At 36.5% G+C, this 27,103-nt stretch overlaps 1 protein-coding gene across 1 annotated transcript in view; it reads right to left on the reverse strand.

Moving 5' to 3' along the window:
- LOC129248269 (cell adhesion molecule 1) overlaps positions 1 to 27,103 on the reverse strand; it is a 371,310-nt gene that overhangs the window by 123,620 nt on the left and 220,587 nt on the right. The window contains exons 5-6 of the mRNA XM_054887754.1: positions 20,631 to 20,789; positions 491 to 619 (exon numbers count right to left, since the gene is read on the reverse strand). Coding sequence (XP_054743729.1) covers positions 491 to 619; positions 20,631 to 20,789 — 288 coding nt within the window. The remainder of the gene's footprint in view (positions 1 to 490; positions 620 to 20,630; positions 20,790 to 27,103) is intronic.

Below are 27,103 nucleotides of genomic sequence, written 5' to 3' on the forward strand. Positions count from 1 at the left end.
ATCCCTATTTTGGGAATTAGGAAGTCTCTCCTTAAGTTTTTTAATTCATTCTATTTCTTTTTGTTGACAAATAGCCGGGGGAGGCATTCCAGAATTCTTGTCGCACAGTTTACTTTATCAAAAGCTGATACTTTCCTAATATTTCATGTGAAGTCACCATTTGTTAGGTGAAAGAGCTAACACTAAATTGTCAGCTATTGTTAGCTTCCACCGAAAATTTTTTAAGAAAGTTATCGACATGTCGAATTTACATATGAAGATGCTGCATGACTAATATACAAGAAATGGCATTAAATTCTCAATATTCAACCATAATTGGACACCCTCTATAGCATTTATTAGCTAGTATGTATTTTTTTGAAATGCTAATTTTATCTCGCTATAAATACCATTTTGCTGCATACATAAACATACATATATAGTATATACCTGACACTTACACACATGCAACATATATATATGAATGTAGTTAAATTTTGTAATTACTCACAGTGCACAATTAGCATTACTCGCTTGCTGACCGTCGGTGGAATGCCATTGGAAGCGATGCACAAATAGGCGCCCATATTCAAGCGCTTCACCTTCGAAATGGTTAAGTAGGAGCCATTGTAGGCAATAACTGAAAATATACAAGTAAAAAGAAAAGTTGTGGCTGTTAGAACTGAAATAGAATTTGCTAAGTGCATATTTGATTTAGTTTTTAGAAGCTCATCCGCTTGCGCTCATATAATTAAGTCACTTTCACCTTTTTATTATATTCGCAATATTTTGGGGCCAAATTTTTTCGTAAATTTTTTGCAAAATTTCATACCACGTTTGTCCTAGTTTATGTGTAGAAAATGTTCTCAGAAACCTCGTTTTGTTTTAAAATTTGAGTTCAAACTTATATTTTATTCTACTTAAATTGAATGGGCTATAAACGTCAAACTGCATACACGGAAATTTACTAAAAATTTTGATTAAAAAGTTAAAAGTTGTGATGACAATTTTTCAGAAATTTGCTTAAGTTTTATAAATTTCGTGCAAAGTTTGGAACTTTTGTTCATAAGGTTTTCGATATTCAACATACTTTTATATAATCTTCGCATGAAGAGGAATTGATAGCCACTTCAGCAGAGGAATATTTTGTTGCATAAACCGGCTTTATTTCCAACGAAAAGTACGAAAGTGTGCATTGCCTTTGCTGGGAAACCAATAATTCAGGCAAAATTTTTGGAAAAAAGATATCAGCGTTCTCTTTTTAGTTTAGGCGTGTGAACGAAAAAGAAAGGTTTAGGTTTCTGGGCATGCTAATAGCGCCTTATAAAGGGTGGTACAATTTCAAGGGCCGATGTTGAATGTAAACCACACCTAAACGTGAGGCTCTTTTCTGCATTTCATTTGACATTTTTCAATTTCAGACTAACTCGTGATTTTTTCGGTCAATTTAATCGTCCAAATGTGCATACAATCGGACAAATTGTGCAAAAGTTTGAGGAAACCGTAGAAGATGTAAAAGCGCCAGTGCATGCTCGTACTGCAGAAAATATTGCTGCTGTTCGCGATAGTGTGGTTGAAGAGCCGTCCACCTCAACTCGTCGTCATGCCCAACAATTGCATCTCTCACGCTCGTCGTTGATGAACATTATGCATAAAGACTTGCACGCTCACAAGGTGTAATTGACTCACAAACTAAGGCCCGAATTGGAAGATATGGATGTGGACGATATGTGGTTTTAACAGGACGGTGCCACTTGCCACACAGCTAACGAGACAATGGTTTTTTTGCGCGAAAAATTTGATGGCCGAATAATTTCACGTCGCGGCGATGTCAATTGGCCTCCAAGATCATGTGATTTGACACCGTTGGACTTCTTTCTTTGGGGTTATTTGAAGAAAAGTCTATAAAAGGGCAACAACTCAAGAGCTAAAGGATGAGATAATTCGGCACATTAACGGCACAGAACCTCAATTATGCCTCAGCGTCATCGAAAATTCAGACCATCGGATGGAGGTGTGCCGCCGAGGCTGCGGCAGCCATTTGGCCAATATTTTGTTCCTTGCATAATTGAGCCATACCAGTTTTGTCATAATAAAGAGACGTGACAACAATTTAGAATAAAAATTGTATTTGATTCAAAATCAACACCGGCCCTTGAAACTTAACCGCCTTTTATATACAGAATATTTTAATAGAATTGTCTACGCCAAAAGTTATATATAAGCGCCCTCTATTATTTTGTTTTTAATTTAAAGATGCATAAATCCGTTACAAATACTTTACGAAAATACTTACAAATATTTTAAGAGATTAACGTAGAACAAATATCTGAATATTTCTATATTTGAATTGGTGCGTAGGTGTGCACTGTACCGATACTATCAGACGAGTTCTCCTATGACAATATTTCTCTAGGCAGCCATGTGAGCCCGATTACCGATTAGTCTGAAATATCTGGTGTATACATTATAAAATATTTGTTTGTTAACCAAAAGAATTTACAATAATATTGTAAGCTTAGCAAAGCAACCGTAGTGATCTCCAAACAGTTTGATTTCGAAATAGAACTCCCACCAATTCTAATCGGATGAAGGTGAACTTCACACTTAAGAGAGCACGTTCGTCTACGTAGGTGACCCCAGTTATTTCTGCTAAACTTTTATTCACTGGCGGCCGCCGTAGCCGAATGATTGGTGCATGACTACCATTCGGAAGTGCCCAGGCTTGAATCGCTGTGCAGAAACGCCAAATAATGTAAGCAGTTTTGTTTTTCTAATAGCATTCGCCGTTTGTACAGCAATTTTTTTTTATTTTTTAACTTGTAGCAAGCTTTTTTTGCCAGTTTGAGCCACTTCCATATAAAATAATATTATAATATTTTCTTATTTATTTAATTAGTTTTGCTTATTTCTTAAAAAAATAAAAAAAAAGTTTTTTAATTAAAATTCTTTTAGCTAGAATTTGTTTTTTAATTATTTTGTGTCATTTCGAGGACTTTCCTTGTTTGATTTCCTAAAAGAGAAATATTGAAAAAAAAATTGAATTATTTAAAAGAATTTTTTACTATAATTTTTTTACTAAAATTTTTTTAAACATAGATTTTTTGTCACTTTGTAAATTTTTGAGCATTTTTGAACGTCTCAGTGTCTTGCTTATTTCTCAAAGAGAAAAAGAAAATTAAAATACTGTTTTGATAAAATCTTTTTTAATGCATTTTTTTTTAATAATTACTTTGCCCCATTTCAAGCACTTTCACTGATTTATTTCCTTAAAATAGAATATATTATTTAAATAATTTTTTTACAAATTTGCTTATTTTTAAGTTAATTATTTGTTCCATTTGCTAATTTTATGGCATTTGGGAGTAACTCCTGTAGCATTCCTATAAAGTCAATCTCAAACAAACAAAAAACTATTAAATACAATTTTTGAATGAAACTCTTTTTTAATAAACATTTTCTTTAAAAATGTTTTTGCTCATTGTAAGCCTTCTGTACCGCTGAAAGTGGCATTCGCATAACACTCTTACCGATTGGCTCGCTTATTACAAAAAACAAAAAATAAATAAAATCAAATTAATTCTTCTTCTTCTTAATTGGCGCGATAATCGCCTACGCGATTTTGGCCGAGCTTAACAAAGCGCGCCAGTCGTTTCTTTCTCGTGCTAACCGGCGCCAATTGGACATATCAAGTGAAGCCAAGTCCTTCTCCACCTGATCTTTCCAACGCAGAGGAGGCCTTCCTCTTCCTCTACTACCACCAGCTGGTACCGCATCGAATACTTTCAAAGCCGGAGCATTTGTATCCATTCGGACGACATGACCCAGCCAACGTAGCCGCTGGACCTTTACTCGCTGCTCTATGTCTTACAAAGCCGTATTAGTTTTGTGGGGATACCAAATTCAGACATCGCGGCATACAGATAACTCCTTTCCGTACTGTCGAATACAGCTTTGAAATCGACTAAAAGATGTTATGTGTCGATTCTCTTTTCGTGGGTCTTTTCCAAGATTTGGCGTATTGTAAATATTTGGTCGATGGTAGACTTTCCAGGTCTAAAGCCACACTGATAAAGTCTAATCAGTTGGTTGACGGTGGGCTTCAGCCTTTCACACAATACGCTCGCTAGAACCTTATAGGCGATATTTAGAAGACTAATCCCGCAGTAATTGGCACAGATTGCAGGATCGCCCTTCTTTTGGATTGGGCAGAGCACACTTAAGTTCCAATCGGCAGGGATGCTTTCATCCGACCATATTTTGCATAGAAGCTGATGCATGCACCTTACCAGCTCCTCGCCGCCATGTTTGAATAGCTCAGCCGGCTGTCCGTCGGCGTCAGCGGCTTTGTTGTTCTTTAGCCGTGATATTGCTATTCTCACCTCGTCATGGTCGGGTAGCGGAACGTCAATTCCGTCGTCGACTATTTGGGGGGTATCGGTATCTTCACATTTTCTGTGATATGCGCAGCTATCACTTTTTAACAGGTTCGAGAAGTGTTCACTCCACAATTTAAGATTGCTTTGTATGTCTGTCACCAGTTCGCCGTCTTTGTTGTTGCAGGAAAACGCCCCGAAAATCAAATTAATCACCCTATTTTAATAACATTTTCTTACTGAAAACAAGTTTTTTAATAGTTATTTACCGCTTAAATTATTACTTTCGTAAATAACCATCGGAGGTGCATTTAATTTTGTTGCAGCAGAAATATTTTGCCTACCCTACTAATCAATGTATGAGTTTTGTTGTTGTTTTCAATGTTTACTTCTCTCTTCTTAGAAAAAATCTTTCCCTACTTTTATGAAAGAAAATTTTATTTGCGTAAATTTAATTTAGTCAACACGATATGCTCCTAGAAAGAGTTTCCTCGACGGCCACAGATGCCCGTTGCGTTGCGCCGGAAGCACTTCCTTAAATTACCTTCAAATTTTCCGATCTTTTGGCGCATCAAATCAGCCCTCGCTCCGAGAACTTGTGGCCTAGAAATCGAAGCGTAAGCGAAGTGCGGTTTATTGGCAAAGCAAGTATCGAATGGATTTTGTCTATTATCTAGGCAAGCTTTTTTTGAGAGTCAGAGCATGCCTCATGCTCGTTATTCAAGGTACGTTGATCTTGGTGAACGTGAAACTCCACTAGATTCCATATTAGTTCAAGAGCTCTTAGTAGTTGCTATAATTTGCTATTTAATTTGCAAAGATTTGTATCTTATGCTAAATTTTCCAAGTCCCGTCTCATATTCTTTCTCACTCTACTTTCACATTTACCCGAAAAAAACTGTGTTCTTTGTAGCCGCACAAATTATGGACATACATTTTCTAAAACATTTTGAGTTAGGCGTAACCGATCTTGGAGCTTTGATGCCTCTCTGATTGAGATCTTAAAGGAAGCTGGGTTTAAAAAAAGCTGCGGTGGTCGTAAATAATAAACTCATCTTAACAAGAGTTGCTGGATAGAAATATAATATCCGTTTCTAGTGTCCATTTCTGAACCACCTGTGACGATTGGAATCTCTCGAAGGTGATATGAGCTTTTCTGTAGCTCCTGTTGAGGAAGTGAAACTCGAAGTTATGACCAATGCGAATGCTAAGGGAACTGATGGTTATAGATTAAGGCCCTTACTTCATTTAAAAGGGGGTTTTTTGGGTGTATCTTTAAAAGCTTGTAAAACGGAAATGAAAAAAAATGTATTTTTATTTTAATTTTTTTTTTTGGTCTTTTTGTCTTTTTGATTTAAGACACCTGTGAGTCCCAAAATCCGTGTCGCCAATGACTACCTTTTATTGGTAGACCATTTTTTAAAGGCTGACAATATTTGAACGAACCTCATATGCCCAAAATGTGTATTTAACAATAGTTCAAAAAATAAAATACTCAAAACAAAAGTAAAATCTTTTTCCGTTGCCGTTTTACACGCTTTTAAAGAAACACCCAAAAAACACCATTTCAAATGAGGCGAGGCAACTAATAATTGCATAGCTGTCTGCATTCAAATGCAAACAAAATAAAATTCCTAATCAATAAGCCATTAACAATCCATTTGCGTCTATCGCCCACCAATATTGAATGGCATTCATGTTAAATGCAAAATAAATTCATCATGCATTTTCTATTGATCCATTTCCGGTTCATGGTAAATTCATTGCAAGGCTAACAAACAATAGGGAATATTGCAGCAGTTCGTTGAGTTCCCTTTCATTGGCAAACAAAAGAAAAGTTTTGAACAAAAATTTCATATAATTTTAGATATTAATGCAAAACTATTTAATTACTGAATAATACATAAAGCACTTCAAATAATTGTGGGGAGGAAATTAAATGTATGCATGCACATAAATTCCTACGTTTGCTGTTATTACGCATGCATGGGTATTCAAGTGTTGCTCAGTGCAAGCTTTCACTGCGGCCGGTGCTGTTGTGTTGCGTGATCTCGAATTGTGAATGTGATGAAGTGGTGTTGCAGAGTAATTCGTTACGGGTATATAGTATTTCGTAATTTAGTAAGGTAGTCAATAAAAAGTTTTGAATTGTAAATTTCACCATAATCCTTATTTAGTAATTCTGTGGTCGCATGCCGTAGTAGCCTAAGTCGATTTAAGAGATATATGCGATTTACTAACTGCGTTTTAAATACTAAACTGAACGCTTAATTTAAAAATTTCTTTATTGTGTCATACGACTACAGAGTTGATAATTTTTACTACAGAGTTGGGAATTTTAGGTAATAGATAATAGATTTTTTATTTTTTGTTTTTTTTTTTGTTCGCGAAAGAAAAATGGTATGTGGACTAAAAAACTCCCTATCGTTACCTCCGTCGCCTACCCTGAAGCAGCTTTTGCATTAGTTCCGAATGGTGTTCCATCTTCCTCATTACAAAGGCCTATGCCTATCTGCCTGAGCGGACACTACTGATGATCTCCCACGTTTCCCCGCTACTTAGCATCTTGTCAATGTTAAATATGGTACTCGTAGGCATCGCAGGCGGAATCGCCGCTACACGTACCGCAATCAGCCTGAGGGGCACGCGCTATAATCTCAACCTCACTTATGGGCAGTCAAGCATCCTTAGAAACTTCGAGTTCATCCCTCTGTCAAGGGATCAGTGTGTACCCTCGTTTAGTTCAACCGGAACCTTCTCCACTCATACTACGTCAAGGGAAGAGTGGACGGGGGGCTACAGTTGGAGGCAGGGCGTGGTAAACTTGTTCACGGATGGATCGAAGTTGGAAGGAAAGGTTGGCGGAGGAGTATTTTGCAAGGAGCTTCCCATCTGACTCAAATTCAGGTCACCGGACCACTGCTGTGTGTTCCAGGCAGAGGTAGCCGCAATCAAGGAGGCAGGTGATTGGTTGCTCACATGCGTACTAACATCAATAAGGGCAGCAGCACAAAGCGGTTGACGCACACGCAGCATAGTCATCGTTCGTAATCCACACGCTCCTAACCATCCCAGCACTACCTCTCCCCACCTTCTCCCTGTATCCCATCGGTCTTTTTCTATCACCTCACTTCCTTCGTAAAGGTATCACAAAGGACGAATCCATTTTCTTCGTCCAAGTGTGCTCATTCCCTGGGCAACCATACTAACCTAACCTAACCTAGCATCTTGTTGATTACATTTTTAGTGGCTAAGTGACCGATTGCACTCTCTAGCATCCGACATTCTTACTCCCAACGTATGAATTGGAGGAATGTATGTTCAGCGTCATCTTCGGCGGCATCCCCATGTATGCATGAGGGGTCTTCGCTTTTCCTTATTCTGTACAGGTACTTCTGGAAATACTCGTGCCTCGAAAGCATTTGGGTTGTATAAAAATTGACTTTACCGAAGCTCCTGCTGTACCATGAAGCAACGTCCTTTATTCGCCCAGCCGCACATCTGCCGCGTGTTTCGTTAATCCAGCGGTCTTGCCGTAGCCTTAGCGTTTCATTCCTTACTCACGCGCTGCAGGTTTGGTAGTTCTTTCATCCATTCCCTCTTTGTTTATTGCCCGTAACTTTTTCCTCTCAAAAGTAAATAACAATGATATAACGGTATTGAACCGCTTATTACTTGCACGGCTGGTCCTAATACTGTGCAGGCTATATTTGCTCTCAGTCCTCTGAGTAGAGAGGCCATCTGAGCGACTTTCCTTGCTGCGTGTTTTATTTGGGGCCAGAAAGTTTGCCTTGAGTCCAGTCTTATGCCGTTTACTGCCTACTTTAGGAACCTTTTTGTGGTGAGCGTATTTGAGCAAGTTAGCAAGCTAACTTCTAGCGGGATGTGTTTCTTGCTTAGAAGTATAAGCCCGTTTTGTCTGTGGCTAATTTGAGGCCTGCGTATACGATAAGAAAGTTACTATCCGTCATTTCTATATTGAATATCTCGTCATAACTAACGTTCCACAAGACGGGACAGAGAATTGAAAAGATCGGGCTTCCATATGATTATTACTGATGGTTCGTTAGTTAGGCGGAGACAAACTATATCTTAGTAAAAATAATCAGGCTGGCCTTTCGATTACTAGGCCGACTATAATCCATACTTTTTGAATCAAGAGCTTTGAACTAGGCACGAAAGTTTGCTTACTGGGTCTTCAAATGCGAGGTCTTTGAGGTCTTTCAGACTTAACGAATGTCTTTGGAATCTTTTGGGATCAAAAGAGTTTGTGGCCCTCCCAGTGAGTATTGCATAATTTTCAAAGAGCTAGACAATAATTACTACATGCAAAGCAGAGAAGGTTCTATTTCACGGACTTAAGTTAGTTTCCTTGTAACAAAATGTGTAATGAGTTAGCCCGGAACGCTTCGGCCTTGGACTTTAAAAAAGCAAACAAAGTGCTACGCTTTCGAATTTTATCGAAGGTTGGTCTTTTAGCACGGCGTCTTTGGCTGATTGGCAAGGATATTATTAGAGTACAACATGATCAGTCAGACCTGTAACTCACCAGATAGAGAAGACAAGTTAGGCCATCTCTGCTACAGATACTTTGAAATGTGCGAGTTTTTTGGTTAAATCTTATTTTGATAGTCCAAAAGAGAGTGAATTTGGTTGGGCTATAAAGTAATCCGAATCTATTATCTCTATTAATGAGGCCCTTTGTTCCACCAAGGAATCACGGAAAAATATATATTTATATGTAATCTAAATAGATGGTTTCGAATAATTTAGGTGAAGTTAAGAGTTTTGAGAATTTTTTGTATGAGTAATATCGTCTTCAAATCGACTTATAGTATGACTTGTTGCTTATATGGCTTACTAAAGACGTCCAGCGGAAAACGGTCCGCATCTTTTACTTAATATTTTTCTAATTCTTTTCATATTTGTATTGCGAAATACGGTATTTAAACCGTTAGATTTTAGCTTTGTTATTAAGGCAGATTAATGAAGCGATCAACAGAGTTTGATCCATACAGATGAATCATTTTCACGCTGCCGTATGATGCTTAGGTGTTGACAAAGAAATGATTCGAATGAATTTCTTTTTTTTTAATTTTTATTTTTTTTTTTATTTTTTAATTTTCGAATAGTACACTGATTTTCTAATAATGAGCGCAGAACATATCAGCCTTCTTTTAGATTGGCCCCAGCAAATCTCAATTCCAATCAGCAGCCCTTGGACATACGCCATCAGCGATAAATTGTACAATGTGACTATTCATTGTTTTATTTTTTAATTTCAATTATTTTCTACAACTACAATATAATGCAAATTTTCGAACTTTATATGAAATTTATAAAAATTTGGCACATTTTCATTAAAACTTCAAACTTCGTACTCAGAATTTTTAGAAAAATTTCGGGTACGTAGTTTTATAGACTATTGAATTTTGGTTTAATAAAGTGTAAGTTTGAAGTAGATCAAAAAAGTGAGTGAAAAGTTTGATTAACCCTGCAGTCCCACTGTTAGTCATTTCGACTAACATCACTGCTTTTCACATTTGTAATTTCTTTTTCTCTCATTGTATCAATTTCATTTTTAACGTTGAGAGAGTTTATTTAGTTGCAATGCTGCTCCTGATCAGTACGGACTTGTTGTTTGGCTCGCTTAAGTGGTATGTATGTATTTGTAGAAACTGCGTAGTCGAAACGACTAACATTGGGCTTAGTGCAACTTTTTTAGCATTGAAAATGAGGCCAACTAAAATTTGTGAGGAAGAAATTGAAAAAATTTTGGCTATGTCGGATGAGGATGAAGAGGATTTCAGTATTTCCGAAAGCGAATTCGAAACGAATTTACTAGAAGAGGGTATGAATTCTTCGGAGGATGATTGTTCGGACAATTCGGAGGACTGGAATGAAGAACCACCACCTCAGGCGCCGCAGAATAATATAATACCATTTTCCAAAAGATTTTTGCGTGGTAAAAATAAATATAAATGGGCGACAACTGAAGGAAAATGGCGTCGGTCTGCAATTAACATAGTGCATCATGCTAAAGGTGCAACAGGAGCAGCAAAGAATGTTACGGATTGCGCTGAAGTGTTTAAATTATTTATCACTGATGAAATTTGAAGTATTATAGTTCATTACACCAACGTCGAAATTGAAAAAAGGAATGGAGATTTTCCAAATGAAAAGCCGGTGAACAAAACAGAACTTGAAGCACTGATTGGTATCTTAATATTGAGCGCTGTTATGAAAGACAACCATTTGACCTCTCGTGAGCTATTTAATAAAGAATATTCTAGAACTAGGTATATCTCAACAATGAGTCGCTCGCTATTAAGCTTTTTGGTCTCATGTTTGCGGCTTGACGATAGATCTGTAAGAGTTTTGCATCTTAACGATAGATTCGCTGCTATAAGAGAGGTATGGGATAAATTTAACCTGCACTCAGAATTGCAGCAGAATATCCGAGATATTTTATCCGTGCCAGTTGAGGAGGCAAGTGTTGAGAATGTACCCTCAAAAAAGAAAAACAAAAGAAAAATTTGCTCTATCTGTCCTTACAAAAAACACCGAATGAAGAAGAGTGTATGCTCAAAATGCATGAAACATGTATGTGGTGAGCACAAGGTCGAGATTTGTGCCTATTGTGCAAAACTTTAATGTACAATTAACATTTTTTATAAACTTTATATTTAATCAAATTACTTAAACTTTATAACGGCAGAAAGCCTTGTTATTTTCTATGTTCTTTTTCATTTATTTTTAATTTTTTCTCAACATCATGTGTTGAGCAATAAATAAATGTTAAGCTTTCAAGCTAAAATTTGAGACTTGTGCCTAATGTACAAAACTTTTATTTTAAACTCTTTTTATGCTTAAATAATATAAAATAATTCTTTAACTTTATATCGGCAGTGAAATGTTTTTTACTTTTAAGGTTTTTTAATTTTTAATTTTTTTTTTGTAACACTAAGTAAGATATCTAAAACTGAAGAGTAACAAAATGTGATAATAATAAAAATAAATGAAAAACAGAAACAATTGGAAATGTTGTTTTACTTTTGAATAAAGAAAGGAATAATCTTTTAATTTTTCAATAACTTTTAAAAATTATGAGCATAGGTAGTTCTGCAGCATCGATATTTTGAGTATGTTAGTCGAATCGACTAACATTGGTAACAACGTACAAAAAATCACGGTGGGCATGCAGGGTTAAAATGTGCCCAGTTTTGGGCTTGATGCAAGCGCTTTATTTACCTTTCGTTACTTTTTAAATTATCTCACAGCGCCAAGAAAACTATTGGTTCCCATCTAAAATTAATTATTGCTAAAATTACTTCAGAATGTTCGTACAGTTATGTTCCGTTTCACCAACTATGATATTTTTTCGCAGTATGCCTCTCACACACTGAGCTTATTTTGTCATATCTATAATATTAATTGAATTTTATATCTCTAATTATGTCATAATAAAACCTACATTATTTTAACCTATCGCAGATAACGTCCGTATGTGATAGCTATAATTTTCAAAGTGTCAACAAAAGGCCAACTAGCCAGCTGGCATATCAACAATGCCTTTCACCAAATTCAATGCTAAATTCACAATACTTTTCACACAAAGCAATTAAAGTTAAATAGATTTCAAAAAGTGGCGAAAATAAGCTTTTTAAATGGTTTGAATGAAAAGAGTTTTTAGTTGTATTAATGTTTCATTAAATAACATCTGCTTTTAATTAGCAAGTCAATGCGAAAAAGCATCACAAAGGGCGTAACGAGCCGTAACATATACCGCAAAAGGGTAAAAAGTCAATAATTTGGTATTTTAATTACACTTAAATGATGATTTAAGTGATATGAAAAAAAAGCCATTTGAAAGGCAAAAATTAAATAAATTTTTATAGTTAGAAAATTCATATAATAAAAGATTCATAACATATTGCACAGTTTTGACTATTTGTTTATCAATTATTTAATTTTTTGTAAGTTTTTATATAACTGTAGTCCATATTACATAAAAAATCTTATAACTTCCAATTTTGTACAAAATTTAAAAAATTTCAACAAATTTTCATTCAAACTTATAACCAAAATTTTGGGTATGCATTTTAATAGCCAGTTGAATTTTGATGCAATTAAAGGGTGGCTCATCATTTTGGTATAATAATGGAGTAGTCCAAGTTCGAAGTGGCTCAATATTCGCGTTGATGTCGAAGACAATTGAGACAATTTATTTTTTGGTTGTTTTGTGCAATTTCTCTTTTTAAAAAAAATTGTTAATAGTCGTTACTGAAAAAACTGCATTCCCCATATTGTATTCAAATGGTTTGAAAATTTATTAAAATCTCTTAACTTTTTAAGAGTTGTGTTTGAAACTTGGAGTTACTTGGGTTTTGTTGGAATATAAATTATGTTTAAAAAAACTAAAAATATATAAATAAAAAAGTTAAATAGAAAACAAAAAATAAAAATAAAAAATCGACTATAAAATTGGGAAAAAATTATAAAAAATAAATAAATAGTCACCGTTTAAAAACAAAAAATAATTGACATATCCAGGTTGGCCCTTTAAAGTGGATGCATTTGTTACTGACTTATCTTACTTACATGTAACACTGACATAAGTTTGGATTTAATAGGATTTATGCGTGCAAAATTACCGAAATGTTTGCGTCAACTTTACTAAAAAATATGCTGGCAATGACTTTAAATTAAACCTTTGCAAAGTAATTTCTGTATTTGCTTCCATTCGAAATTTTCGTGCAGACTTTGTTGATCCATATACTCTAGAACTACTATCTATCTTTATTTTGCATTCCCAGCTTACTCGTAAATGCTCAGTGGATTCCACATTATTCATCTCATATTAGTAGGCTTAAAAGTGTCCAGGAAGTCTTTGTCCATTATGCTTTGTGTTCTTTACATTTGACTGATCCAATTCCTTCTTATAAAATTTGGTGCTTGCTGATTAATTTAAAACATTAGTAACAATGGCAATACCAATAAATCCGATGCCGAAATGGATAGCACTTTATAGTTCGCGCAACCATTAGCCGGGAAACGGAAATAAGCGCCAAAAAGTAGGCACAAAAAAAACGCCAAAAAAATTTTGACCAAGAACGCCCCAAATAGTAGGCAACAAAAATATAAACTCAGGAAAAATAGCTTAAACTGTTTCTAAGATATATATATATAAGGAATAGCTCTCTCTCTCCTTTTCCTCTACGTTATATCTGTTTTCTCTCTCGCGGAACGAAAATGCCCAAAAGGTTGCATAGCCTTGAAATTTTACTCTCCATTCTCGTTGGTCCATCGATGTCTAAGAAGTTTCACTTCAAACCTTTTTGTTCTTTTACTCGATTTCCTTCGGCATTTCCCTATTAGAGAGGGGTCTCCGCTGCAAAAAGTGTACTTATTATTTATTTATTTTTATTTTCATATTTCTTTATATAAACGATGTTTTGCGCACTAAACACTCATTCGGTTTCACAGACGAGGTAATGCCAAGTCTCACGGCTTGAATTTCAAACGATTGAAATGAGCAGAGAGAATAGCCACAACAATCGATAGCTGAGGCTTTGTTAACCTTAGAAGCCTTCTCAAACGTCTTCGATTTAGGCTTTGCCAGAAGGCTTTCCCGATCTTAGAAGCCTGAGTTTTTATTTAGTGCTCTTTGAGTTGAAGCGAAGCTCACCTTTCATGCAACAGACCGCAGGTAGTGGAGGGAACCCTGTTACCTGTTTAGCAAGTTCATAAACCCACCAATTTCCTGGAATATTATTAGTACAGAAGAAGGAAGAACGAACGATGACTACTTATGGCTGTGCTTACCGCTTCCTACTGAAGAAATTCATAAGGCGTGTGAACTCCAAATTTTTAATGGAGCAAAAAACAAGAAAAGCTGAATATCAGTCCAGTGAGAGCAGGGCATCTGAGGATTAGGTGCTGCCACTTTGTCCTCTAGACAGCCACCTTCGCTTGTAATGAACTATAGTGCTTGAACACACGGTAGAGGGTTTGAACTTGATGGAAACTTCTCGCAAAAAACTCCTCCACCACTTTTACCATACAAAGTCTAGGCGTTCACGAACAGGCTCATCAAGCTCTATTTCGAAATACTGCACCTCTTTCATTTCTCACTTGGGAGGATATAGATGGGAAATATTCCGGTGGTATACAGCGTGAGCACGCAATGATAATCCGACTTGGAGATGTACTCAAATACTCTAAGAATTGTGAAGGACTCGTAGCTTAAGTCTATCTTAATCCATAATAATCCACAGCTACGCCAAAAGTGAATAAGTAGCTTCTACAATTACAGCATTACAAAATTAATTACAAAGTTAATCAAAGCGTAGCAATAAGTCGATTCCTATAATGCGTTGCTATCGTCGATAGCTTAGTTGTTGGCAGTTTTCACACATTTACCTTTAATTTTTCTGTTTAACTAGTGTTTTTGTTATTGCTTGCATCGCAGCCGCTGCTTTTATGCATTGCTCCTTGCATTTGCCACTTCACTCGCTAACATCCCATAGGCTGTGTATCATATTGCATTGGTTAAGTTTGGTGTTGTATTGATTGTGTTGTGTCTAACCGCACAATATGCAATGTACAACAAGCAACATGCAACAAGCACCAAGCCACTAGAGAATGTCAGTTACGTGAAAATGCAATATGCTGCTATGTGGCATGGGAAACCACGACACGTGCAGGCACTTAGACCGAGTACACTTGGTGCTAGGAGAAGAAGTGCGGGAGTGAGCGGGTTAATACAAATAGAACTGCGTAAATAAATACGTAGAGATGCTAATCACTGAACTCCAACCTCGGGATCCCGTAATCTTTGGATTTCTAAATATCGAAAATCCCGAAATTAGTTGATATAAATCCGCGAAAATTATTGATTTTTTCGAGTAGGAAGGGCGTAGAATGAAATATTATTCAGAGAAATTTGATATTCATCCAAATAAAAGAGCTCTTACTTTGTGATGTGGAAAAAATTGTAAACTTCAGAATAAAATAACACCACTGTGATTATATTTAAAATAAGCAATTAGAATTCTTGGGGATGGTTTATAATCTGGAGCTTGAAATTTCAAACTGAAATTTCAATTGGTCGAGCCAAGCAGCACCAAGAGATTTGGTGGCACTGAGGCTAAAAGCCCATTATATTTAGAGCTCTGAACTATCTACCCTAGTCAAGGAGGAAAGGAGAAAGGTATAGGAAATAATATAGACAGAGGCAAAAGTAGTTAGTCTTGAGAGAATTTTCCAGATTCTTTGGTAAATCTGTAAATATCCTCCAGCTTTAGAGAAAAAATATTACTCATTCTCACGACATCGGAACCCAAAGTCCAAAGTCTTGGACTAGCAAAGGCAGGACACTCATAGAGAAAGGGTTCAGTGCTATCCGCCTCCTTCAAGCACGAGGCACATTGGGTCCTCAATGATTCCATTGGTGGTCATATGCTGACCCCATGAATTGTGTCCTGTAATGATACCGACCATCAACTGAACGTTTTTCCTTCTAAGTTTTAGTAGAAAGTTTGACAGTTTTCTGTTCGGATTTGTCACAAAACACTTGCAGTTCTGCAGCGTTCTAGACTGGACCATCGCTCTTTATGTAGATTTCCTACATAATCGCTGATCCAATTCACCCTTGTGGGGGAACCAATGATCCCCGGTTGGCTATTTCGTTTCCTTGAACAACGGAGTGTCCTTGAACCCAAATAAGTTCAAGCCTGTTTTGTCTTGCGACAGAATTAAGCTTCTTTTCACATTCTTGAACAATCTTTGAGGGTTACTTCACGCTCTCCAGGGCCTTCAGTGCAGCCTGGCGGTCACTGAAAACTCCAATCTGTTTCCCGCTCCATCTCCTCTCGATTCTCCATTCGGCTACTTTCAGGATAGAAAAAACTTCCGTTTGGAAAACAGTTGCCATTTTCCCCATAGCATAGTGATACTTATTACTATCCTTTAAGTACCATCTGGCTCCAGACCGTTTTTAATTCTTGGAGAAAATATCCGTCAAACCTCCCTGAATGCATTCTGGGTTGCTCCATTGCTCACGCAATGGAAATCTGACATCAAATTTCCTTGCAAATTAACCTGGAGCTTAGTAATTTGTTTTGGATCCTCCTTTAATTATAACTTTTGGAAGTCATCGAAGCATCGATTTGAATCAGTTTTTTATAATATTTTGTTCAAGTTTTCACCATTCCACATTAAACGCTCTTCTAAGAACTTTGGCCCTGTCAAACTGTCTGCCATTTTTAAAAGCCGATTGAGAAAGTATTGCGCATACATTTTTGATTGGGTTAAGGTTCACTTTAAAATCCACTCTTCATCGAAATTGTCATTGAATAACGTAATACATACTTCATCTAGAAGTTCTATATACCTGGCACTATTCATTTTTGTGGATATGAAGCATAGAGGCCTTTTCATTTTGACTCTAAGAGTTGCCCAAACCATGAAAAAACCCTCTCCGAAAGTACGATCCCTTTTCTGATTCATCCAAATTGAATTTATTTTCATCGGAAGAAATTACTCTTTCCGATTCATCTTCCTAAAATTGGTACTTCATGGCAAATCTCAATCTGGCCTCTTTGTGTCGTGTGGTTAGCATAAGTTTAGACAATCGGTTTGCATATTCCAGACTAGAATTCGCTTGTGACCGATTTGATTCTCGAACTTCTCTAGCTCTAAGTTTTCGTTTTCTACCACTTCTATTGGTATATCCATACTTTTCTTTTAAAAGGAAGTAGTGAAAGATTACAGTTTTTCTTCTTTTTAATTTTGAAGTTACCTCTCGCATTGTAAGACCTTTCTCTTTCCATGCCAAAATTTGCCACTCCTCAAATTCAGACAATTCTGCACGGTTACGTCTTAGACATACAATCAACGAAAGGACATTGGCACATTTTCTTTTTATTCCTTTACTATCATAGATATCATCTTAATCTTCTTGGTCTTATAATTATTTTGTACAGTGTATGTATTAGGGGAACCAGAAAATAATGCCGTTTTTTCTTTAAATAAATTCGAGTAAATAAATATTTTACAAGTTTGTCTTTCTAGCCAATCATGTAGCCACCCCCGTTGGAGACAACCTTTTGCCATTTAGTGTGCGAATATTCAAAGCCGGATCGATAAAAATTAATTGATTTTTCAGTAAAATATCTTTCATATCAATCACATTTTTAAATTCTCTGTTTATTAAGAAGTGTTGCAGTGATCGAAATAAATGGAAATCAGATGGCTCAATGTCGGGCGAGTATGATGGGATAGTGCCTTCTGCCGTAATCCATTAATTTTTAACAGCGGTTTTCTTGCGCCGTGCGATCTTGCATTGTTGTGTTGCACAATAACGCCTTTTCTATTGCTAGTCGCTGCATACTTTTCAATTAACGGTTGATTCACTCGCTCTAATTGTTCACAATAAAGGTCTGCATTAACAGTTTCTCCAGCTTTAAGTACTTCGAAATGGCCGATTCCACAAATACGACACCAAACACATAAAAGCGCTTTTTTCGGATGGCTTAGCAGTCCTTTTTGTCGGTTCATTCGGAGAGAGCTACTGCGTTTTAGGTCTTTTCTTCATACAAAACCTTTTTTATCTGCAAGGAGCAAGAAATCAAAAAACGGTTTTTTAGTATACCGTTGAAGCAATAAGTTACATGTCATGGATCGGTTGGCTTTGTTCAGACAGATTATGTGGAGCCGAAACACCAGCTCTGTTTGTTTTACCAAATGTTTTTAGATTGAGATCCCAAGTTGGTTAAAAAATTTGACAGCTCGTAAATTCTTTGATATTAATTTACTTCCGCTTCCACTCAGTACGTCATTGTCTAAAGTTGTTCGTATTTCTGATCGATGAGATTCGGAAAGATCGAAGTTATCGGCTCTGAACTGAAAAAAAATAATGTCATTTACGAACATTTAAGCTTTTTGGGAACAACTGCCGCACTGTCAGGGCTATGAAACTCCAAAAGCATGCAATGCCGGACTCGAAAATCTTCTGGTATTTGGCTAGCCATTTCACTCAAAATGGCGAAAGAAAATTTGATGTTTAAGATTTCACAACTTAATCTACTCTAACATTAAAATGTCTCTGGCACGAATTTCAACTACGCAATGAACTCATAAAGAAGCATTAACATGCGCAGAAACGACATTTCTTTCCGATCCTTCTAATAAATCCTATACAAAGTTCTGAGTTTTTGTTTTATTAAATATCTTATGCATTTCTGTACGTGCCTATATATAATATTAGGGTGGAGTGAATTTCTGGTTTTTTATCGCTTTTGGCAAACCAGCAGAAGGTACAAAATATTACTTGACTCAAAATAATTTTAAAAATTATTTGTTTTTTTTTTTTTTTAATTTTTCAGTTTTCCTGCTTATAACACAACAACCTACAAATTAACCAATTTTCAGGAATATTGACGATAACGCCCGAAATACTTAGTTCATTTTACTTGAAATTGGTTAACCATTGCTTCACTAAGATGACACACCCTCAAAATTCGAATACGCCTATTACGCTATATTTGCTATACTCCATAAGGGTGTAGAGGCGTCAGTTAGGCCTTTATTAAAGAACTTTATAAAAGCAGCCGCTGTAGCCGTATTTTTTGTTTTGTCGGGACAAATAGCAAGTGCAGCACTCAGACATTAACTAAGTCCGTTGTACAGCACTTGGATTTCCTTTTAATTTTCTTTAAATCTACACGACTCCGAAAATACTTGAGTAGATCTTGTGATGCCCAGGCGACTAGGTGGTCGCTTCTTAACACATCCGTGCCAAAAGCCACATGCCTGATTCGAGCGAAGGCGGGGCAGACGCACAGCAAGTGGTCCACCGTCTCATACTCCTTTTCAAAAGCTGGGCAGAGTACACTGTCTGAGATGCCTACCTTTTCCATGTGCTTTGCCCACAAAAAGTGGCTCGTCTTCGTCAAACCAGCTGTCTGCAGTTCCATCTGCGTAATGACAGGAGAATTCGCGACAGTCGGTCGGGCCCGCAGCCTCTCTTAGCCTGCAAGCTTGCCTGTGGGTTGTAGTAACCCATTTGCTAACCATGGCTTTGATGTCAGAAGTGAGTGGCAGATCGGGCTCCAGGCTGAACCAGTTGGTCTTAAAGTCCATCCTAGCTAAAGAGTCAGAGGTCTTGTTATCCACGATACCCACGTGTCCCGAGACCCACGTTAGCATCAGGTTACTACCTATGTCTACCAACATATGTCAGCCTGGATTAGCAGGACTCGACTACCCCTGATGTGGTTGGGGGCTGTCTAACATACACATCCGCTTGAAACACAAATGCATTCCAAGAGCAAAGTGCAGTTTTGTTCCGCTGGATTCCACGTAGACTCCAGAGTCGGAACCGTGCTCAATCCTGGAGCCATTCGTGAAAATGTGGAAACAGTGTTTGCCGGACACATTTTCCGTGTAGATCACTGGGATCTTGCTAGGAGAAACCGAGCCAAATGGGTTGGTGCGTGACTAGCATTCGGGAGTGGATAGGTTCGAATTTCTGTGCGTGAAACGATAAGTGATAGAAGAAAGTTTTTTCCAGTATCGGTCGCCCCTCGATAGGCATTGACAAGTGTTTCTGACATGTATTTCTGGCATCAAAAAGCTCCTCATAAAAATCGATTTGCAGTTCGAATTCGGCTTAAAACTGTAGGTCCCTCCATTTGTGGAACAACATCAAGACGTACACCACAAATAGAAGGAGGAGCTCGACCAAACACCTAAAAAAAGTATACGCACCAATTATATATTTATTTATTTTGTTTATATATATGTGGAGGCAAAAAATAGTCCAATAATTCTTAATCATATATCATATTAACTCATCATCAAGAGTTTATTTTTTTTTTCTCAACCTGCTACTTTTTTATTGTTACATCCATCTGCCTTATTCATTGAAGAAAAATGTAGAGAGGTATCATGTCTAAATAAACAATTCAAGGGAACGCTTATTCCCGCTAGCTGATTACCTCTAAACAAATATAAAATAAAAACTACGCGAAGTTGGCTACTAGCATCCGAAAAGCCATGGCTTTCAGGTTTATCCAGCACTTCCATCTAAATAAAATATCCATTACCTTTGATAGAGCAGAATTGCTAGTAACGCATTGAATGAAATAGTTTTTTGTTCCTTTCAAAACAAAATCTAAATTAATATTCAGTATGTTTGCGTATTTGTTTGCAGTAAAATTACCATTTTCACTTAGACTTACACCCGTAATAGAAGTGGTTGCTTTCACTTACCTTCAGAGTTATTGGGCAGTGGTATGGGCTCGCCACCCTCTCGCCGCCATGTGATGGTCGGTGTTGGTGAGCCAATTGCTGCACATTTCAACGTAACATTCGAACCCTCTCGTATTACCATATCAGTGCTGGTTGGATAATCGAGAATATCGGGTGGCACTGCGTTCGCGACGAAGTGGGGCAACAGTGCAAGCGGGAAAAAAGTGATGTTTCAAAAAGGAGGAGCAGTGTAAGAGCGTCGAACAACATTTCATTATTTTGTTGCAAAGGGCCATTGTTAAAGTGTTTTTTTTTTTGTTTTTTGTTTTTTTTTATTTTGGTTTTCATATAGTTTGTGGAGATGTTATGGTTGTTGTTACATTGTTGATGTTGCGTTGCACGGCGTTGACATGATGGTCACAGGCATCATCATCATCATCAACATCAACATCGTCGTCGTCGGCGTCGGCGTCATTATCAACATGTTGCAACAGACGATTTTGACGTTACACGTGATTGGTGGTGGTGGTAGTGGTAGCAGAGGGTGCATGCATCAGCACAAGCGTCAGCGTTATTGTAACAGCAGCGTTGAAATGTTTAAATTGCCGGTAGGTAGAATGGAGTGCCAAGCGGTGGTATGACGTTGTTGATGTTGAGTGGCAGCAGGCCAATGAAATGTAGGTATATCAGCGACAGCATCAGTTGCAATGATTTTTAGTTTACAATGTTGTTGTTGTTATTATTGTTGTCATAGTTGTTATTACGTATGTATGTAAGTACGTTGTTAACAGCAACATTGTGCGCGCATGTTTGCGTGGGAAAATAGTCATAACGTTGGATTTCCAAAGTGGACATGATCCGCCAGTTGTTGAGTAGTCGGTTGATGTTTTGTGCGAGCAGCGGAAAAATGCACAAAAAACGAGAGATAAGCAGAGCAGGAAAGAAAGAGAAAAGTAAATATTTTGTTAGTTGCATATCGTTGGCATTTCTAGCTGCAGGCGAGTGTAATAAATAACTATCTATTATATGAGATTTTTTTGTTTTGGTTTTTTTCTAAACTTTATTCTATTATTTTTCATTCCGCTTAGCTATTTCAGGTTTTATAGTTATACTCGCGTATCGCATTTTGCTTAAAACTCAGTATTAATTTTTTGGAGTGTATAACTAGTTTCTGGTTAAATTTTTTGGAATCATATTTTGAGGCTTTGTTGCGCATATTTTCGCTTGGACAGCTGAAAAGTTGACAAAAATAATGCCACAATTGTTTAGCGGTAACACTCATTGCCACGGGTAACATATACATAAGCATATTTGCATTAAAAATATATTTATTTATATGCGCGTAAACTTTTTGGGCAAACATTTTTGTAAAAATTCGTGGACAAATATTGTTTTGTTTATAGATATATAAAAAGCTGTACGGTAGATAAAGTTATAAATGTGAATAAAAATCATCATATTTTCTAATGAATTTTATGCTACAGCAAATCCGCGCGTGTATTTTACGACAATGTCGACTAATTAGAACATAAAATGCGCTTTAAAATAAATAGTAATATAATATAAGAAAAAAATAATAGAAATGCGCTTTAAAATAAATTAAAAAAATTCTATAAAAATACGCTTTAAAATATATAAGTAAAAAAAATAAATTTAACGCTTTAAAACAAATCAAAATATATTTGTTTAATAGAAATACGCTTTGAATGAAATAAAAACAATATTTTTAAAAACAATGCGCTTTGAAACAAATAAGAAAAATTAAAAAAAAGTGACTTAAAATAAATAAAAAATAATAATTTTTTTGTAACAAAAATTAGTTTTAAAATAAATGAAAAAATATTGTTTTAATAAAAATGCGCTTTGAAATAAATAAAAAATATTAAAAAAGGGCGCCATTAAATAAAAAAAATATAATTAATAAAAATGTGCTTTAAAATAAAAAATACCAAAAAAATCAATATCAAAAATTTTCGAAAAAATATTATTTGACCAGATAAAACCTATTATAACAAGCATGAATCTGATACCCCAACACCAATTTGGATTTAGGAAAAACCATTCAACAATCCAACAGATTCATAGAGTAGTTCACAAAATTAATGATAACCTGAATAAAAAAAGAGTGTGCATGTCCATATAGCTCGACGTAACTAAAGCTTTTGACAAAGTGTGGCACCCTGGGTTACTCCATAAATTAAAAACACAACTACCTAATGACTTTTACGTTATGCTTAAGAGTTACATCCAAGACAGGAAATTCTATGTTAAATCTAACGACGCATGTTCAGACATTCAACCTATGAACGCAGGCATTCCCCAAGGCAGTGTCTTAGGAAGTACACGGCTGATCTACCGGAACCGAAGTCAGAAAACAGCATGATTGCAACATTTGCGGATGACACAGTCCTCATGGTATCTCATAAAGATACAAAAGTCGCAAAACAAAATTTACAAAACGAATTAAATGTGACATTAAACTGGTTCAAAAAATGGAACATCGAAATTAACGCTGACAAAACAATGCAAGTAAACTACACAAACCGAAGGACAACCATTGAACCAGTTAGCGTTGGTAATTCTGACATGCATATTGACACCAAAGCGAAATACCTGGGTATTACGATCGACTCGAAAGTAAACTGGCAGGAGCATATAAAGAAAAAGCGAAATGAAGTTAAAAATCGTTTTAAGAAATTGTACTGGCTACTTGGACCTCAGTATCATTCCAAAATAAAGTACTTATGTATCGAACGATAATTGCTTCGATCTGGAAATATGGAATTGAGATTTGGGGTACTGCTGCAAAAAGTAATCTAAGTATACTTCAACGAGTCCAGTCTAAAATACTCAGGACCTTAACTAATGCACCTTGGTATATGCCTAACGCAGATATTCATCGCGACCTTGACATCGATACTATTGATGAAACAATACAAAGCGCCAGCAGAAGACACATAAATAGACTATTAACGCATACAAATCCTATGATGAGAAGACTACCAAATAAAGAAAAATCTACCCAAAGTCGGCTTAATCGTCAAACACCAACAGATCTTGCAAAATCCTTGTAATCAATTGTCAACTAATCGCATATGTCATTGTTTGTTAACCACTTGTTTTTAAATAATATGTATATATTTCTTCTAAATGAGCTTGGGGGCATTGGCCCTTCAATATCACTCTCATTCCATCTTTTTGTAAATCAAATTACTTATTGTCTAACGACAGGTGTAATATTTTATGGAAGAAATAAAAAACAAATAAAAAATAAAATAAAAATAAACCCTTTTTCTGATAAAAATGCGCTTCAAAACAAATTAAAAAAATATTTTTTGAATAAAAATGTGATTTGAATTAAATAAAAACCTTTTTTTTAATACAAATGTGCTTTAAAATAAATAAAGAAAATATTTTTTAATTAAAAATGCGCTTTAATTTAAATCACAAAAATATTTTCTCAATAAAAATGCCATTTGAAATTAATCAAAAAAAAAAATTTTAATGAAAATGCTCTTTGAAGTAAGTAGAAAAAGTATTATTTTATATTAGTAAAAATGCACTTTGAAATAAAAACAAAAAATATTTTTTTTAATAAAAATGCCCTTACAAGTAAATGCGACAGAACTATTCGGATATTATAAATACCACAAAAAATTGTATTTTCCACTAATTTTAATTCTTATAAAGGGTGGTTAAATTTCAAGGGCCGATGTTGAATGTGAACCTCACTTAAACGTCAACGACACCGTTGGACTTCTTTCTTTGGGGTTATTTGAAAGGAAAGGTGTACGTCGATAAGCCAGCAACAATTCAAGAGCTAAAGGATGAGATAACTCGGCACATTAACGGCATAGAACCTCAACTATGCCTCAGCGTCATCGAAAATTTGGACCATCGGATGGAGGTGTGCCGCCGAGGCCGCGGCAGCCATTTGGCCGATATTTTGTTTCATACGTAATTGAGCAATACCAATATTATCATAAAGAAATGACCTAAAAAAATTGTATTTTATTCAAAATCAACACCGGTCCTTGAAACTTAACCACCCTTTATATCAACAAAAAAGATAAATAAGTAAATAAATAAAATTTTCAGATTAGTGTATATTTAAAAAAAAATTTGAGATATCAGACATGTTTTTTATTCTAAACATTTTAGCAAACTATGTCGTTGCCGTTACTAAACGAAACCTGTTTAGAAAAATTGTGTTTTGCAAATATAAGGGTTGCTATTCATGTTTTGAGATACGGAAGCACCATATCAAATCGGGCGCTCCCATCACAGAGCTTAATATTTTTAAAGTTAATCGTACTCATAACGTTTTGTCGCATAAGTGCAAATACTAGGGTTGCTATCTTAGTTATATCACATGGTAACAGCAATGTGAGTATGTCAAGCCTGGCAATGTCATCGGATATTTTCAAAGTTAATCTTCCTGAAAAGTTCTTGTCGTAGGAGTGCAAATACCAGGGCTGTTACTTAAGTTTTGTGACATGGGAAGGACAGTGTGAAAATATCGATTTGCAAACATGCCAAACTACCAACGAATTATTGTAGGGAAGCAAGCTCAAACAAACTCTGATGCTCAAGAAAAGAAGAGGAAACATGCGCTATCAATCTTGCGTAAATTGATACCACAATCGGTAGAAAAATTTGCAGACAAACCTACAGTACAAATAAAGACTTGTACTACGTGCTTTCAAAAAAATAGGCAGTGGTATTCAACATCTCTGTACTATTCGTGATAATGTATAAAATAGAGTTCTGAAAATGTGGTCAAATTTTTGGAGAATTGCCGGAAAAGCAGCAAGATTCAGTCATAACCTCTACTTTGAAAAGGAGACTTGAATTACAAAATAGTAAGAATCCGGAAAATTATGAACTCAATTTGAGTACAAGTGATTCAAAATCAACATTGAACCCAATAAGATGGGCCCAAATCAGTTTACAGCTAGGTTAGGTTAGGTTAAGTTGGAATGGTTACCCAAGGAATGGGCACACTTGGACGAAGATGAACGGATTCATAGAGGTGGTAAGAGAAAGAGAAAACCGTGAGGATAAAAGGAGAGGGCGGGGAGAGGAGGATGGGTTTGGAGTGTGTGGATTATGAACGCTGACTGTGCTGCGTTTGCATCAACCGCTGCTGATAGAATTCATTAGATTTTTAATGACAACGCCAGTTATGTATATCAGCAAGCGTAGCAAAGAAGTAAGAGCCAAGATGATCTTAGTCCCGCCAGAGCAGAGCAGATAAGGAGAAGCTGCTGAGATGATTCCACCTCATCCTCCATACATCCGATGCAAAAATGATTCGAGGTAATTCCAAGTCTCACAGCATGCCCCGCGCATAGTGTCTTGTGAGAAAACCCACAAGGTTCGAAAGCTGAGATTTTGTCAACCTCAGAAGCTCACCCGAGCGCCCTCGATCTACACGTGGCCAAAAGGATTTTACGACCTTGCAAGTTTGTGTACCTGCCCAGCGCTTGCTGAGTTTTCGCGAAGCCCATCTTTTCAGGGGCAGACCGCAGGTTGTCAGAAGGATCTCAATGTCCCTTGTCTGGCCAGCTCGTCCGCTTCGCAGTTTCCCGCAATCTCGCTGTGTCCAGGGACCCAGATGAGGCTTAAGTCAAAGAATTCGGACGCAATCGAAAGTGTGTATGCATTTATCCGTTGACAGGGGTATGAACTCAAAGTTTCTAAGGCCGAACCATTCAGTCTGATTGCGGTACATGCAGCGGCAATTCTGCCTGCGATGTCTTCGGGTATCACATTTAACATTGCGTTGAGCGCCGGAGTAAGACTCATTCAAAGCGCTCCACTGATTCCAATGAGTGCCGACCTCTGAACTCTCTCCATCTTCTTCACCAATGTCGTCTTCTCTAGTGAGTTCCACCAGACTATTACTCCATATAACAAGATAGACTTTACAATAGTTTTATGTAGCCAGAAAACAACTCTAGCCGAAAGGCGTTATCTTTTGCCAATAGCGCCCTTGCTCCCATATAAGGCGATTGTTGCCTTCCTCACCTTTTCCTCAATATTGAGCTTCTATATAAGCTTACTGTCAAAGATAATACCTAGGAACTTCACTTTGTCAGAAAGCATCAGTGGAGCGCACCCTATTGAGGGAAGTTTACAGCTAAAGGATTAGATAATTTCCGAATGACCGCTCACGCATCATCAGACCTCATGAAAATTATGACCAATTTCATTAGAAGTGTAGCAGACCGACAATCTATCCCTGTGCATTACAAAGAGCTTATATCTCAGCAATCAAAAGCATTAAAAGGAATTTCCCACGTAGGTTTCTTCGAATTTGACGTGGAAAATGAGGACGATGAGAAACGGCCTGTTATTGGGGTGCACTCTGAGCAGTTACTGTAGGCTGCTGATACAGATTCTGAGAAAAAAATGAAGTATTTACTTGGAAGGAGGCAGAGGCAAAAAAATCGCCCATTGCTCTGTGAAAATCATATTCTAGGAATCAAAAT

Source organism: Anastrepha obliqua, chromosome 5 (assembly GCF_027943255.1).
Source record: "Anastrepha obliqua isolate idAnaObli1 chromosome 5, idAnaObli1_1.0, whole genome shotgun sequence".
In the NCBI taxonomy this organism is placed as follows: Eukaryota; Metazoa; Arthropoda; class Insecta; order Diptera; family Tephritidae; genus Anastrepha; species Anastrepha obliqua.